Source organism: Vanellus vanellus (assembly GCF_965231255.1).
Source record: "Vanellus vanellus genome assembly, chromosome: 5".
Classification (NCBI taxonomy): domain Eukaryota; kingdom Metazoa; phylum Chordata; class Aves; order Charadriiformes; family Charadriidae; genus Vanellus; species Vanellus vanellus.
This window is the reverse complement of record NC_138910.1, coordinates 49267364-49283622: the sequence shown is the minus strand read 5'-3', so window position 1 is coordinate 49283622 and position 16259 is coordinate 49267364. Positions and strand designations below refer to the sequence as shown.

Below are 16259 nucleotides of genomic sequence, written 5' to 3'. Positions count from 1 at the left end.
AGTCAAGAAAGACTCCAACCTGTCAGCACTGTTGCCATGCTCTCCTAAGGTTAGCTTCATGACAGCTAAATGTCAAGCTGTCTGGAGCTGGGTTTGACTTGCTGTTTCTCAGTGCTGGAAGCCATGTTTCAGGGCGTGCTCCAGCTGTTACTCCCTCCCCAAGTCCCCAGGGAGAGCAAGGCTGAGAGCATGAAGCTGTAGGACTGCGAGCACAGAAACAAGAAGCAGCAACTAAGAGAGAAGAAAAAAAAAAAACATGAAGTGGGAACTTTCTTGTTCATTCAAGCAGCTTTTTTCACCAAATTCTGCAAGATGAGTTTGCTGCTAGATTTTCACCCTCTCCTTTTGTCAGCTAATGTGGGTAATTGATGGAAATTTACTATTGGAGATGTGACACTAGGGGCCAGGGTTGAGGCTGGTGTACACAGGCAGAGATCCACTTCAGGCTGTGGAGCAATACTGATTTACACCAGTGGAAAACCTGGCTGTCTCAGGACTTAACCTTAAAAACTTAAGGGAAATGCCTTCACTATGAATTTTATATCTCCATTTTAAAACAAAAACTGAAACAAGTAAACACACCCAACCCCTTTCTACCCCTCCCCTTTTCTTATCTATATATTTACTTCCTAAGAATCTGGAAAGTTCAGGACCTTTTCCTACTATTTTTACTCAATTAAATAGCTTGAACTGTGGAACTCCTTGCCATAAGATGGTGTGGGTGCCAAGAAAAAAAAATATTTAGATAGTGATTTCTGTAAAAGAAAAAAAAAAAAAAATCACTGAAACATTAAAAGAAAAAGACCTTCCTCAAGAAATCCTAGATAAGAAGATTGTCAGAGGATAAATAAATATTTTGGGGAACTATCTTTCACTCACTTGTTTGCCATGTTCTTAATACTGTTCCCTAGGCATCTGCTACAAACCACTGCTATCAGACAGACCTTTGGTCCAACCCAATACAGTTGTTATATTTTCACTCTGCCTGTAGTCCCTACTTGTATACTTGGTAACACTGGGAAGGAAGACTGATGTTTTACACCAGAAGAAGGGGGGAATGGAGTTTGCTCTTTGTTTCACTCCAGCAGTAATGACAATAATTAGTACCTGGGTAGCTCTGGAATAAAGCAAGGAGGTAGGGATGGGCAGGACCGTGGAGCCTCTATAAAGTACTTCTATTCACATGCCCCAGGGAAGCTCAAATATGTGTGTGCAGCTCAGGCTTAAACACATTTGCCTATGCAGCAGGGCAAGCTTGTCTTTACAAAGAAGTAAAAGCAAGACTCAGGGATGGAAGGAAAATAAAAATCCTGAAGTTTTCTAGGGCAAATGTAGGCAAAAAAGGAAAATTTTCAAGAGAACAAAAAAACCTCTTGCTATTCTAGGAGACACGCATCCCAAAGGATGACAAAATACATGCCAGCAGCAGACTAGAGAACAGGTCAAAAAACTGATCTCATTATTGAGGCTTACCTGGCAGAAAAAAGCATTAATTACATTCCCCATTTCAGCTTGCACGTCTTGGAAAGCCCATCTAGAGCTCAGTCAAGAACATTTCAAAGGAAAAGAGTGAAAAAAGGCAAAAAAAGACTGTGACAATATATCTGCCCTTCTATATGTTTGATTCTCTTACTAAAATCCTTTTATAGACAAGGTGGTTATACTGGGTTTGGCTAGGATATAGTTAATTTTCTTCATAGCAGCCTGTATGGTGCTGGTTTAGACTGGTGACCAAAACAGTGCTGATGTTTCAGCTGCTGCTGAACAGTGCTTGCACAGTATCAAGGCCTTCTCTGTTTCTCACTCTGCCCCCCACAGCAAGTAGGCTGGGGGTGGGCAAGAGGCTGGGAGAGTACACAGCTGGGACAGCTGACCCAAATTGACCAAAGTGATTTTCCATACCACATGGAATGGTATGGCTCAGCAACAACAGTGGGGGGGGAGTTTTTCCAAAGTAGCTGGTGCTCAGGGCATCCATCTCCTGGTAGTGAGTGACTGGGTTTGCATCACTTGTTTGGGATTTCCCACCCCCTACACACACTTATTAAACTGTCTTTATCTCAACCTATGAGGGCTGCTTTTGGCTTTTGGCTTTGGGCTTGTTTGTTTGTTTGTTTGGTTTTTTCTTCTTTTGCCCTTCCAATGTTCTCCCCCATGTCACTGGGCAGGAGCAAGCAAGCAACTGGGTTAGGGCTTACCTACCAGCCAGGGTCAACACACCACAGTGACATGGATCAACTTGTAAAGCAGTAGCTCAACCTCATTCTGGCTCTAAAAATAATGCTATTTCTACTAGACAACATCTTTGTATCTGATACTTTCTGCAGTATATGTGATTTGAGAAAGCAACATAAACCCCTAATTTCTAGGCTCAGCACTTCTGACATTTAGACCAGTACCCTTTACACACATACGTCAGCACACATGAACACGTTCCCTACAACGCAAATGGTGTTGCCCCACTACATAAATTTTGTTCATATGCGAGAAAAATAACCTATACACAATGGAGAGCTGTTGAAAGAAAAGCAAATTCCCCTCAGATTAGTGTCACTATACAGGAAAGCTAGTCTGAAATGATGTACCGAGAGTTTTAATGCCATTACACAAACGCATGGAACCACCTCAAATAAATTATGGTGCATACATCCATATTTTTTATGTAGTTAGCGGGACTGCATCACTTCCCAGGACTTTTGGCTAAGCAAGCTCGCTTCCTCCAGATTCAACTTTTTCAAGTGAGGAATCTCAGATAAGAAACAAGTTTCAGTTGTGTGCCTGCATACCCAATGCAGAACATATATTGCTTTGCTCATACCTACAGCTCGGTTAGAAAACAAAGCCTGAAAAACATTTATAGACTCTTTATGTCCTCTTGACTCTTATTCTCAGATTCCCTATAAACGTATGGGCCTTCCCCAAAGATACCCACCCAAGATTTGGGATGCCACCACTGAGAGAGACACAAGCTGAGATGACTGCATGATACCACTATCCTTACTACATGCTAACATCACCTCTCCATGCGTTAGAGCTACAGCAGCTTCTTTTCAGGAGGAGGACAGTACAACAGCAGATGGGAAAGCTCACAGAACAGAAACAATACCCACTGCTTCACAGACACAAGGCAGAAGGCCTTTGAAAGCACAGCTTGCGCAATCACCCAGCACCTGTTCACATAGTCACTTGCCTGGGGGGTGATGCCACACCAGAAGTTAGAGTAGAGAGAGCGAGACTCGAGCATTGGTGCCACCAATGTCTTGTTTTCTGCTATCATCAGGTTCAGGGTTTGTGGGTTGGTCAGTAAATTATCTGCATCAATAAACTAGAGAAGGAAGAGAGGAAGAGAAAGAAATTTGTTATTAGATGAAACAATATGCTTCTCCTGAGACTTTCTTGGGAACAAGGCAGCCAGAGGCATGAGGTACTGGCAAAAACCACAGAGCTGGTCGTTTTGATACCACAGGACACATGGCTGTTATGGGTGAATGCAGGGGAGGCCACCCCTGCAACATAGCTATAGGGTGGGAAAAGATGCAGAGCTTCCCTCTGACTCCACAGATTGTTACTCCAGCACAGGGGAAAGGTTGCTGCGAGGGAAAATAACATTGGTGAAAATTCAGGGCAGGTTTATTCTTTGAAGAGGATCAAAACTCTTAAAAACTGGCCTCACACCCTCGCCTTCTTCAGGGGCTGGGAACGTCACCATTAACTGCTGCTGTAGTGACCAAAGACACACGTCTTTCCACAATTGTTCTGCAAAACTATTCCCTTACATTTCATGACTAACAGGCAGGGTTTAAATCCAGGGGATCCTTGCAGGGTCCCACCACCAGGACTATATTCAATCCTGATCCCTGTGGAGAAAGCCTTGGGCTTACCCAGGGACTTATCTCTCTAGCTGCAAAGTTGCTCGCTCATCAGACCAAGAAATGACACAGCATCTCACTGCAAGGAGGTTTGTCTTTAGATGGAGAAGAAACTTTTTGGCAGCCACAAGTATCAGAGTTGACTACCTGAAAAGCTTTTGCCCGAGGACAGTTAATAAATCAAACTTTGTATTTACCAGGATGTAATCTGACCACTTCTCTCGTGCAGCACGCAGGGCAGCCTGTCGGAGTTTCATCACATGAGTGAATCGGGAGCTTGGCCAATGTTTTGGCCCAATTTCTTCTGGGTAAGACCTAGCAAAGAAAAAAAAGTGACAGCAACCCACGTCTGGGCCCTATTACACAAGTCAAAAAAAAAAAAAAGGAGAAAAAAAAAAAAAAAAAAAAAGAGAGTTCCCTTGCTGCCTTTCTTTCCAAAAGGAAAACAGTGTTAGAGTCACCTCAGGCAACCCAGGAGAGGTTTTGAGGGAGAACGATTCCAAGTTTCGTGCTGGCATGTGTACACAGGGCACTGGAGAACAAGCAGCGCTGTAGCATTTCCTGCCAACCAAGCGGCCACAAGCAAAATAGCACTATCAAAAACAGGAGTTTCTTCTGCAGCAGCATGCCCTGGCCTGACGTAAGCAGAGGTTACCCCACCAAAATGAACTGAAGCTGATTTACCTCATCTGACCCTCTAGTAGAAAGTCATCTATCCTCTGCTAGGCTTTAAGTTTAAGACTGTAAATGGAGCTTCCTTAAGGCCAGTAGAATCAACAAAACCGAGGATGTGAAGATGAAGGCAGTTTGGATTCCCTCAGGGTCTGGACATTATAGTAACTGTTAACACATCCCGATAACAGCTCTTAAATCTACAAACACCCAACACTCACCCCCATGAGCCTAATCACGTGAGCAAAGTTATGCGCATGTCTCTGTTTTCAGGATCAGGTCCAAAAGCAAACGCTTTTTAACAAAGATAGAAGGAAAGTTAGGGACAGATCCCTATGTAGAATAAAAATTCAGGACTTTGAACCACTGCCAGCATAAGCCAGTGAAGCAGCTAAGAATTTCAAAAACTTTTTACGAAAGTTAAAAAAGCCTAGTTTGACAGGATCAAGAAAACTCAATTCCAAGGAAAGGATTAAAAAAGTCAATAAAATAAGCATTCCCTGTGGGTTTGTACCATGAATGCCCCACCACTGCACTGCGGACCTTGAAAATAAAAGCAAACCTAAAGAAAGGGGAAACTGATGTACTTTTCCCTGATGGAAGAAATAGAAAACAGAACAAAACAAGGAACAACTGATCTTAAAAAAAAAAAAATAAATAAAATAAAGCAATAAAACCCCAATGTTTCCTAACATCGTATTTCAATACAATGATCCTGCAAGTCATGCAAAGGCATAATACAGTGAATTAAATCTAGTTCTCTGGCTCAGAACTTACTGAATACTTGGTGTCTCGGACAGAACTTTCATAGACACGACAGGAATGGGCTATGATTTCTCTGCTTCCTTGCAAATAAAGAATGACAGTTTTTATTCCCTGTAGCTTTTGATGTGATTTGTTTACCATGCAAAGAGAGCAGCTGCAGATGCTAAATAACTGAATGGAAAAGTTCTACAAAGTTCTGCACGAGTTGCTTCACTGCAATGAGAGACCTTTTTATGGGCTCTATAAGAACACAATTATAAAGGACAGACCCCACCCACCCCCACCCACCCCCATTTTAATGCCTGGACATTTAGTGCATCTCCTGGTTTGAAAACAGAAAACCTAGAAAATTTGACATATACACTAAACAGCTTCAGTCAGCCCCTCTCTGCAGTACTCACTGGGGATCTTCCATCGGCCTCCACTCTACATCATGGTAGAGGTTCTGCACGTTCTTCAGCCACTCTCTAAGGATTGCTGTGGTGTTATCAACATTGTGGTCAGTGGCCGCCCTGGGAAAATAAGAGCACAAAGGAAGCCTGTTAACACAAGATGGAGGTGCTTTGCCCTTCCCCAGCTGGTAAATGAGCCAAACAGAGGCAGAACCTATTTCCCACAGGTACATCCAGTTCCTGGCAGAACTCAGGGCAGCTCCACAGACGTGCAAGTCCTTGCTAAGGCACACAGCAGAGCTCCACTTCCCTGCAAAACAGAGCATCCCCTTAATGCCGGCATGCCTGCAACACTGCTCCCCTCTCACTGATCTCCTCCTGCTTCACAGGAATCACAGCAGCTTTATCACCAAGCAGACGCAGGACTGAACTCTCTGTTCAGTTTATCCACTGGAAAAGACAAGACAGGCCACCTCAAGATGAATGGCCCAAGGTAAGCTGACCGCAAAGGTCCCATCTCTAGAAGAACCAGGATTTTGCTCTGCTTGCTGTATTGTCCTGCAAGCCCACCATTTAAGGCGCACATCCCATCTGCGAGCACGTGGACACTGCTGCCTCACCCTATGGCCCAGGAATTGCTTGTGCCAGGATCGGGGGCTCTGCTAAGACACTGCTAACATGCTGCTAGGGGAGTGGAGGAACATGTCACTTGCTGCTCTACAGCACAGATAATTACAGTCAAGGCCTAGAAAGCCATTTGCCTCCAATTTGCAACCTGCAATTAGCGCAGCCCCTCACAACTGCCCCGTGTATGGCCAAGTTGAGCACGGAGGTGGTGGGAGAAGGCAGGGATGCTCGACACACACTAGGATCAGCATCAGACCTCCTTCCCCCTACCCTGCTATAGCCAGCAAGCAGCGAGGCTGAGGCTCCGAGAGAGAGGCAGCTTGCTTTCTTACTGTTTCCTGACACAGAGGATACAAGGTTGTGAAAACACACAGAGGAGCTTTGTGCAGATGCAGTGTTCTCGCAGAACATCGCAACAGCACATATCTCAAACAACGGGGTGGGAGAAACCCGCCTGTTTCCTCTACAGCTTCTGTCGTCCTCCCTGAAAGCAGCATCTGAATAATGCTTTTTTCCCCTCAAGGTTGAGTGCTATAGCTGCACAAACTGGAACACGATGCAGAGATCCACGTCTCTGACAGTAATCACATGGAAACGCTCCCAAAAGAGCCACAAGCTCATCTCCGCCTGGGATCCTCAAGCCGTCGGGTTACAGGGCGAGCGAGCCAAGTCACATCCCAGCTGCTCCTCTCCAGCATGAGTTGCCCTGGGACCCGGACCTTGCACATCGAACACCTGGCTGCTCACGTGGTCATGGCAGATCCCACAGCAAATTCCCTTAAGTCAAAGGGCTGTTCGTTTTTCCCAGCCAGAAGGCAGGGAAGCACAGCCCCGTGGTGGGACACAGCTTGTGCAGCCACAGCTCCGCAAGCTCCACTGAGAATTTACAATCCCTTTATATTCCTCTGGGAGCGTAAGTACTCCCAAAAGGTCCCATGGAGAGACAGCAAAGATGGTGTGAAACATTGTTGAGAGATATTAGTTGTTTAGCTTAAATAAGTACATTTTAATTAGAATAAATTACTTAGGTTTATAATATGCTGTGATTTATGCTGTTTGCCTAGCTTCACTTAGCATAAGGGGCGAGATTTGCTGAAGCCTTTAGGCTGCAATAGGATTAATCTTCTTAATAATTTTTCTAGCAGCTGGTACAGTGCTGTGTTTAGTCTTTTAGTATGGGGAAAATGTGGATAACACACTGATGTTTTGGTATTTTTTTTTCCTAAACCTGGGACTTCTGAGTTCCCCACATTCTGCCAGTGATGGCAGGTGTACAAGAAGCGTAATCCAGAAGATAAAGAGACTGCAGCCATCAGCAGAGACCACAAATCAACAAGATAAGTCAACAGCCTGCCTATCTGGACACAGAAAAAGAATCCAAGAAGGTGCTAGAAGACCCCAGACCAAAAGTCACCATTGGACTAAAAGATGCGTAAAAAGCACGTGAGGGACAGGTGTATAGATTGCAAGGATATAATTGTCCGGGGATTTCTTTGTTCAGTGTCCCCCTGTGGAGGCACCCAGCTAACTGACCCTGCTGCTGTACCTTTCGATTATTTATATTTTATGAAATCCAATGCCTGCGGCTATGCTGCAGGAAACCTAGGCTCGAGCCTGAAGAAGGAGAGCACGTGCCCGAGGATGAGATTGTGTGCGTGAGAGGAGTCGGAAGGGGCGCTCGTCAGGTCATTGGAGTCACTAACTGCGAAGGGACCCTGGTCCGAACAGTTAAAGACTTGGGTGGTGTGTGTGTGACTCCTTGAATGGTGTGTGAATGCTCTGGCAGCGGCTTCTCCTTTATCAACACATCGCTAAGGGGAAGGCGATGAAGGCCATGCTAAGCCCCCATCAACTACTATAAATTGCCTATTTTGTCCTCCAGCTCCAGAGACCCAAAGGCACTTCCCACAGCATCCTCCACCCTACTTGAAGCCAGAGATACCTGTAGTTAGGGGAAGGCACACAGAAGGGAGGACCGGGGCACTTCGCAAACCCTAGAGCTACTCCAAACTATTTCAGGAAAATACCTCCACCCCAAGTTATCATATGATCTTCCAGATGAGAATCGGGGCATGAACCCTTTCTAGTTTGTGTAACTGGAAGATATCATTCCCATACGGTTTAGTCTGCTTTAAATTAAAAAAGAAACAAGAATTCAGGTTTTAAGTTTATTCATAATCAGAAGAATACAACTACTTAAGGACAGGAAGCTTATTTGTTGAATTCCTGTCTACTAAAACAATAAATAACAAAAGTTCAGCAAGTGAATAGAGGCTGGTTTCTTTGCTATTAACTGCTCTCCTATGAGAGAGTAAGGCTGGGGTTAGTCATAACTTCAGAGTTTGCTTTTGACCAAGACACTGGGTCAGATTGCACTGTAGATCTAGTTTGCAAGGATGTTTAACTGGACTAAAACAGTCGTAGTGCTGACTTGGTAGAACAGACTAAGTCAAACGTGCTCCATGTATTTTATGGATTGCAGCTCATTCACTGTTTTAGCACACTTGCTTGAGCCTTCCACAGCCACTGCACATTTCAGTAGCCTTGTTCTGCTTTCCTCCCACACTCCAGCTGCACAGACAGCGAGCAACAGCTCCAAAATTCCTAAAATACCATAGAACTGTGAAAGTGGCTTTCTGTTCACGGTCATCACTGGAGTTGCAGTGGCACCAAGAAGTTCTCGCTATACAGTAGGACCACACTGCAATTAGGCATCACACAAACAAAGCAAAGATGATGGTGGCCATCCTGCAGAATGTCGGAGTCCATCTAGACCTACCCACAAGGAAATTGCTAGAAGAAAGATGGCATTTTACTGCCCAGGCTGTAATGGCGTTATGTAGAAGGTAAATTCACATCCCAGTAGACTTTTACAAAGACATTGATGAGACAAAGCTCTGGCACAGAGAAAGGACTGCTGTCTCCAGGACTATCCACCCAGCAGCATTTCTAAGCCCAAAAGTTCTCAAAGGCAATAAAGTCTGTCACGCCTTGGATGAAACATGCCCTATGACTAGTAATTTGGCAAACCTTTGTTTTTCCAGCTTTGAGCCTCAAAGAAAGAAAACCAAACCCAACCAAAAAAACCAACCCCAAACAACCCAAGCCATTGCTAAAAGCAATTATCACTATTAGTTTCAGAACAATTCACATTTAAGATCAAACAAAATCAGTACTTACTGCTATTGTAACATCTGAACCAGTGCACCTATCCCCCCAGAAAAAAATAGCAGCTACAGTGTTTGTAATACCACCGTATGGAAAAACAGGCACATACTATTTTTTTTCCTTTTTTTTTTTTTAAATGACAGCCCCTGCACAAGAAAAACAGGCAAATAAAAATGTGATCAGGGCCTCCCACTGACAACAAGAGCTCCTCAAGCCATAAGAGGCACATTAGGATACTCCCCGTTATAAGCTCTTCTTCTGTAACAGACAGTTTGAAGGACTTCAAGAAGTCAAGTACACAGTTAAAACTTCAGTGCTGTAGCTCAGATTGATGGGCCAGTTGGACTTTGTTCATTCTTAATCCTTTTTTTTTTTCCCCCCAAGATGTTAAGGCCATCTCTGCTGCAGATCTCAATACCATCACTGGTGGTCTGTTGCCCATGGTGTACATCTCCCCACTTCTGGAAAACTGACTATCCTTTCCCTGGGTGATGACAGTCAGGAAAGGTTGAGACACACAGAGCAGCCAACATTTGTGCCACGTCTGGTATAGTGAGACAAGGCCATGGGATGAGACTGTTCATGTGATAACTGGGGGGGGGCATCACATGGAAGACACTATGCTGGCAGTGTCCTGTGCTGGCTTCTCTTGGAAAAAGCCTACAGTTGGAGAGGTAAAGCAGTACCTCCAACACTTGCAGAAAGCAATTTCAGTCTGCCCAAACTCGTCCTACAACAGTGCTAGTGGAGAGGGACAGCACAGGCCAATGTGTCTTCTCTGCATGTCCTGCAAGTAAGTTTGATGGTGAGAGCATACCACGTAAGAGATGTTATCACCTCTCCTCACTTGCCTGTCCTGGAAAAGTGTTTTTACTACCACCTCTGATCCTTACTGGGCCATGGTATGCACTTGATAGGGTGAGGAGAGTGGATCACTTTAACCCAGCTCCACTTAGCTCACCAAGAACACAGTTCGCAGTCCACAAGACCCTTAGACTAAGGCAGTGTCTAGATTTTTTGTGTGTATTTTTTGAAAGCAGGGTGCTGAGTACAGTGCTATTATTTGAGTTTGAGTCTATCAGCGTTATTCTTGGTCAGGGATCAGGTTCAAATCACTTTTGAGTGGATTAGTTTGAAACATTTGTGCAGTCAAGACTAAGCAGAGCTACAAGAAGATGTGCTAGTACAAGGCCCCACAAAGAGGAGAGGTGAGCTGGCTGGCAAGGAGTACAATTTTAACTCATCATTCTCCAACATCCCATCGTCTTCATGGTGCTCTGCTGGACTTGCTCACACTTGTTAACATCTTTCTTCACCAAGGGGGCTCAAAATCAGACATGGTATTAAAGAAGCAATCAAACAAGTGTCTAGCAAAAGGGCAATAACCTCTCTCCTTAATCTCTCTGGTTTAACATCTGCCCAGGATGCAGTTGACGTTTGCTACCAGGGCACACCCTGGCTCATGTTCAGGTTGCTGTCCACCACAAGTCCACGGGACCCCTGATGCCTTTTCAGCAGAGCTGTTCCCCAGCCTGCATCATTGCAAAGGGTTCTTCCTCGCCAGATGCAGGACATGATGAATTCAAGAGGCTCCCTGCAGACAGCTCTCAACTCAAAGCCAACACACTGTGCCTGCAACTAGTAATTGGGGGAGAAGAATTAAACAGCAGGTTTTTCTCAAAAGGGACAGGTTACACCAATGATGTTTGCACTAAAAAGAAGGCAACTTCCTGTTCAAGAGCTGATTAACAATGTCTAGAATTTGATTAAAGAAAAAAGGTCTCCTGCAAGATTTACAACCTGGAGCTTGTGCAACACAACCAGGAAAGACTGGTGGAGCAGTAAGGAAAAAAAAAAATTAAATTCCTGCCACTCTTCTAGAAAAGAAAGTTTAATTTATCAAACTGGAATAGACCTCCAGATAGACACTCCTATTCCAGTAACATGGCAGCTTTCCCACTCAAATTTAAACCCATTTCCAATAAATAGAAGTTAAATTTTAGAAAAGTTTAAGTGAGAATGTTCATGCAGGGGCTCATGTCAGCCTAACTATAACCACTTCAATATTTACTTTGGCTTTAGCCAGTAGTCTTACCATGGACACAAGCCCTCATTGTCCATGCTCAGCAAAGTACCCCCTCCCAAAAAAACTCCAGTACCATGAATAGTGGAAAAGTAAGCGCAGTATTAAGCGCCTACTGTTTTAATTAAGTAACACGTGAGTAGCAGCATACAGGGAAAACTGCTCCTTTTACAGACTGCTCATATTTTTAGCCTGATAATGTCTCCTCAAACCATGTTTGCAGGAGGGAATAATTTAGGCTTTGATGGTTATCCTCTTATTTTCCTCCCTTTTTCACTTCACATCCCAGCCTGCTCTCCCAACCTATTTACAGTTTATTTACCTCAGGTACTGGGTCAGAGGAGAAAATTTTCACCGTCACCATCTGTATAGGAAAAGTACTACAGGACAAAACCAACACTGTGTGCCTCTGGCTTGTCAGCGTACAGGTCACATTGTGTAACACAAGCTGTGGGAAACTCTATGGCCAGGGCCCTGCAGTAATTTTCCTACTGAATTTAACATTTACCAACTCTTCCCTTTGGCAAACAGGTAGGGAGGGCTTCAAACAAGGGTAAGTATTTCACGTTCGAGAAGTGTATACTGCAAAGCAGAGTCAGGATTGAAGGCACCTAGCTTTCCAAAAATGAAAGCCGTAAGGAGGATCCTTTCCCTTTCTGTCAGTGTTTTGAAGACTGTAGGGCTTGAGGAGGGTGTTGGGTTCTCCCTTTACTGCTTTGAGAGCCAAACTCAGACACCCAGGTTGGACTGGGCCCTTCCCATCACCCTGCCAAACACATGCCACGAATGACAATAGTCAGGTTGCTGCTGATAGTTGGGGTTGCATTGAGAATGGCTCATACGAAGAGGATATCCACAGCTTTCCAGGGCTCCTGCTGCTTCTGCACGCTGCAGGACTGAATTGGGCATGTAACCAAGTCTCAGGAAAACCCAGAGATATCCATTTTAGCTGTCTGCCTTGGCTCCTTTCTGCCTACAGCCAGGGATTCAATTTACCCACAAGGCTTGCTACAGGACGTAGTCCAATATCAAGTTCCACTGAAACAAGAGCCATAGGTTGGCCACATGCCCTAAACTGACAGGGTCTCATCCAAATTGAAGCCCAAAGTCAATGGAAAGCCTGTTAGTAGATCACTCCTAACAACTGTAGCATAGAAACTGGTGACAAAAGCACTAGTAGCTCACCTTGGCCATCTTCCACAGAACAGAGCAGCAATGAAGTGTTCAGAGAGAGGTTACTTCTCAAAACAGTGATGGAGGAAGCATATTTCTGTATGCTGTGTTCCACAACTGTGCTAGCAGAGGTGCCCAAATACTCAGGTTGGACACTGAACCCCTCCATGGCCTCACACATTTGAGGTAGTGAGACAGGATGGGAAGGAATTTACCTGTCGAGCCTTATCTTCCCTCTTTTATTATAGAATCAGTGAGGTTGGAAGGGACCTTTAAGATCATCAAGTCCAACCATTAACCTACCCTGATAAAAACACCACCACTCCTAAACCATGTCCCTAAGCACCTCATCTACCCTTTTCTTAAACACCTCCAGGGATGGTGAATCCACCACCTCTCTGGGCAGCTTATTCCAATGTTTAATAACCCTTTCAGTGAAAAAATGCTTCCTAATATCCAATCTAAACCTGCCCTGACATAACTTGAACCCATTTCCTCTTGTCCTATCACTTGTTGCCAGGGAGAAGAGGTCAGCTCCCATCTCTCTAAAACCTCCTTTCAGGTAGTTGTAGAGGGTGATAAGGTCTTCCCTCAGCCTCCTCTTCTCCAGGCTAAACAACCCCAGATCCCTCAGTCGTTCCTCATAAGGTTTGTCCTCCAGACCCTTCACCAGCTTTGTAGCCCTTCTCTGGACAAGCTCCAACACCTCAATGTCCTTCTTGTAGTGAGGGGCCCAAAACTGAACACAGTACTCGAGGTGAGGCCTCACCAGTGCCGAGTACAGGGGGATGATTACTTCCCTAGTCCGGCTCACCACACTATTCCTGATGCAGGCCAGGATGGTGTTGGCCTTCTTGGCTGCCTGGGCACACTGCTGGCTCATGCTCAGCCGGCTGTCCACCAACACCCCCAGGTCCTTTTCTGCCAGGCAGCTTTCGAGCCACTCCGCCCCCAATCTGTAGAGCTGCATGGGGTTGTTGTGACCCAAGTGCAGGACCTGACACTTGGCCTTGTTGAACCTCATACCATTGGCCTCAGCCCATCTGTCCAGCCTGTCCAGATCCCTCTGCAGAGCCAATCTACCCTCAAGCAGATCAACACGCCCCCCCAGTTTAGTGTCGTCTGCGAACTTACTGAGGGTGCACTCGATCCCCTCATCCAGATCGTTGATAAAGATATTAAAGATTACGGGCCCCAGCACCGATCCCTGGGGGACACCACTCATCACTGGACACCAACTGGATTTAACTCCATTTACCACCACTCTCTGGACACGGCCATCCAGCCAGTTTTTTACCCAGCGAAGAGTATACCTGTCCAGGCGATGAGCAGCCAGTTTCTCCAGGAGAATGCTATGGGAAACGGTGTCAAAAGCCTTGCAAAAATCCAGGTAGATAACATCCACAGCTTTTCCCTCGTCCACCAAGTGGGTCACCTTGTCATAGAAGGAGATCAGGTTTGACAGGCATGACCTGCCTTTCACAAAGCCATGCTGACTGGGCCTGATCACCCTGTTCTCTTGCATGTGCCATGTGATGGCACTGAGGATGATCTGCTCCATGACCTTCCCAGGCACCGATGTCAGACTGACTGGCCTGTAGTTCCCTGGATCCTCCTTCCGGCCCTTCTTATGGATGGGCGTCACATTTGCCAACCTCCAGTCAGCTGGGACCTCCCCAGTTATCCAGGACTGTTCATAAATGATGCACAGTGGGCCGGTGAGCACTTCCGCCAGCTCCCTCAGCACCCTTGGATGGATCCCATCCGGTCCCATAGATTTGTGCACCTCCAGGTGCTGAAGCAGGTCCCTCACCATTTCCCTTTGGACTACAGGGGCTTCACTCTGCTCCCCATCCCTGTATTCTAGGTCAGGGGTCGGGGAATTCAAGGAACAACTGGTCCTACTGCTGAAGACTGAGGCAAAGACGGCATTAAGTACCTCAGCCTTTTCCTCATCCTTGGTTACTACGTTATCAGCCCCATCTACTAGAGGACAGATATTATCCTTGGTCCTCTTTTTATCGCTAATATATTTATAGAAACTTTTTTTGTTGTATTATTAGAGATAATACAGACTCACGGGGAACACAGCAGTTCAGGTCCAGCTTTCTTACTGTTTGTTAAAGTTTGGCAAGGCCACTTAACCTGCCACCTTCCAGCTTATTAAGAAATGCTGAATTCTACAGTTATGCCTAAGGAAGTTACCTCCCACAAGCATAAACCCTCACAAGAATCTGGCTAGTCTAGGCTCTCTGGAGAAGCCTTGAAGACAGAAGTGCTGTCACTGAATGGCTTGGTCTGAGTCAGCAGAGCTGCATCCCCCACTCTTGCTATAAGGGCTATAGCTAAAGCTGGACCCACCAGATGTTTCGAGAAGGGAACACTCAGCCTTCAGAGCAGGATTCAGAATCTTCATGACAACCTTCTTCCCCGAGCTAGCAGCAGCAGGGCACCGCATGGGGAGTTCCCCCAATGCTCTGGGGAAACATCAGGGATTTCAAACCCCAGAGCATCAGAAAAGCCATGCCGCTTCATCCAGCACTGGCCATTATTAACAAGTTGCTACAATGGTCCAATGTTTGGTTTTTTTTACCACAGCACTAATGACACATTGATGAACAGAGCACAGCATGTGAATTTTAACAGCTTAAGTTGAACTAAAGAGAAAGCAGAACTAGGGAAGACAACAAGGTACTTCTAGCTTTGTAAGGCTCGCTAGAGGTCTCTGAATTGTTTGGGTTCTACAGCAAAAGCCTTCGGCTTTCAGTCACTTTAGGCAGCTCAAAGAGCTCCCTGGTGTGACTGGAGACGTGAGCTCAGTGTCACACAGGCTACCCTGGCTGATGACTATGCTTATTTTGGGTGTGAATCAGCCCTACCAAAAATAACTGAAAAAATAAAACCCAGCAATAGAGTCCTAATATGAGTCAAATACAAATTTGGATTTAGATTTCCCAAAACAAGTGGTAAATGAGGTAACAGACGAGTCATTTCTCCCTGCCTTTTTGTTTGAATGCTGCCAGACTTAGAAAACCAATTCAAAATACAAAAACCACCAAACTGGCAGTTTCCACTGTGAAACAGTGACAAACTACCTTGACTAGGAAACAGTACAGCTGGGATAGACTGTAAGAGAAGGTGTGGATCATGAAGGGAAGGAAAAAAATTCAAAACAAGACAGAGGCAAAACACTTCTGAAACCCAGCAAGAGGGAGTCTGCCAAGGCAGCAGATAACTACCAGAAAGCAGCTGCACTGTTACAACAGCCTGAGACAAGGCTTTTGTAGCTATGGCTCTATCGCCTTCCCCCTGAGGGCCACAGAACACAACCCACCTCAAAGCAGCTGGCTTTTACTGCCTCTAGTATGGCTTGATGCACAAGTGAAGAGCTGTTCAGCACCCCATTGGGCAGTATACTGCAATTTCCCAAACTCTAGTGTTTTGTTTCAGCTGTGAAAATGTCCTTTATCACAGAGGAGCAAGTGGAGTTGTTATTACGAACAACTTTAT

The 16259-nt window shown here is 45.3% G+C and overlaps 1 protein-coding gene across 1 annotated transcript in view; it reads right to left on the bottom strand.

The window, feature by feature from the left end:
• COLGALT2 (collagen beta(1-O)galactosyltransferase 2) overlaps positions 1-16259 on the bottom strand; it is a gene marked incomplete at both ends in the record, with an annotated part of 58008 nt that overhangs the window by 12474 nt on the left and 29275 nt on the right. The window contains 3 exons of the mRNA XM_082483755.1: positions 3191-3325; positions 4067-4184; positions 5708-5818. Coding sequence (XP_082339881.1) covers positions 3191-3325; positions 4067-4184; positions 5708-5818 — 364 coding nt within the window. The remainder of the gene's footprint in view (positions 1-3190; positions 3326-4066; positions 4185-5707; positions 5819-16259) is intronic.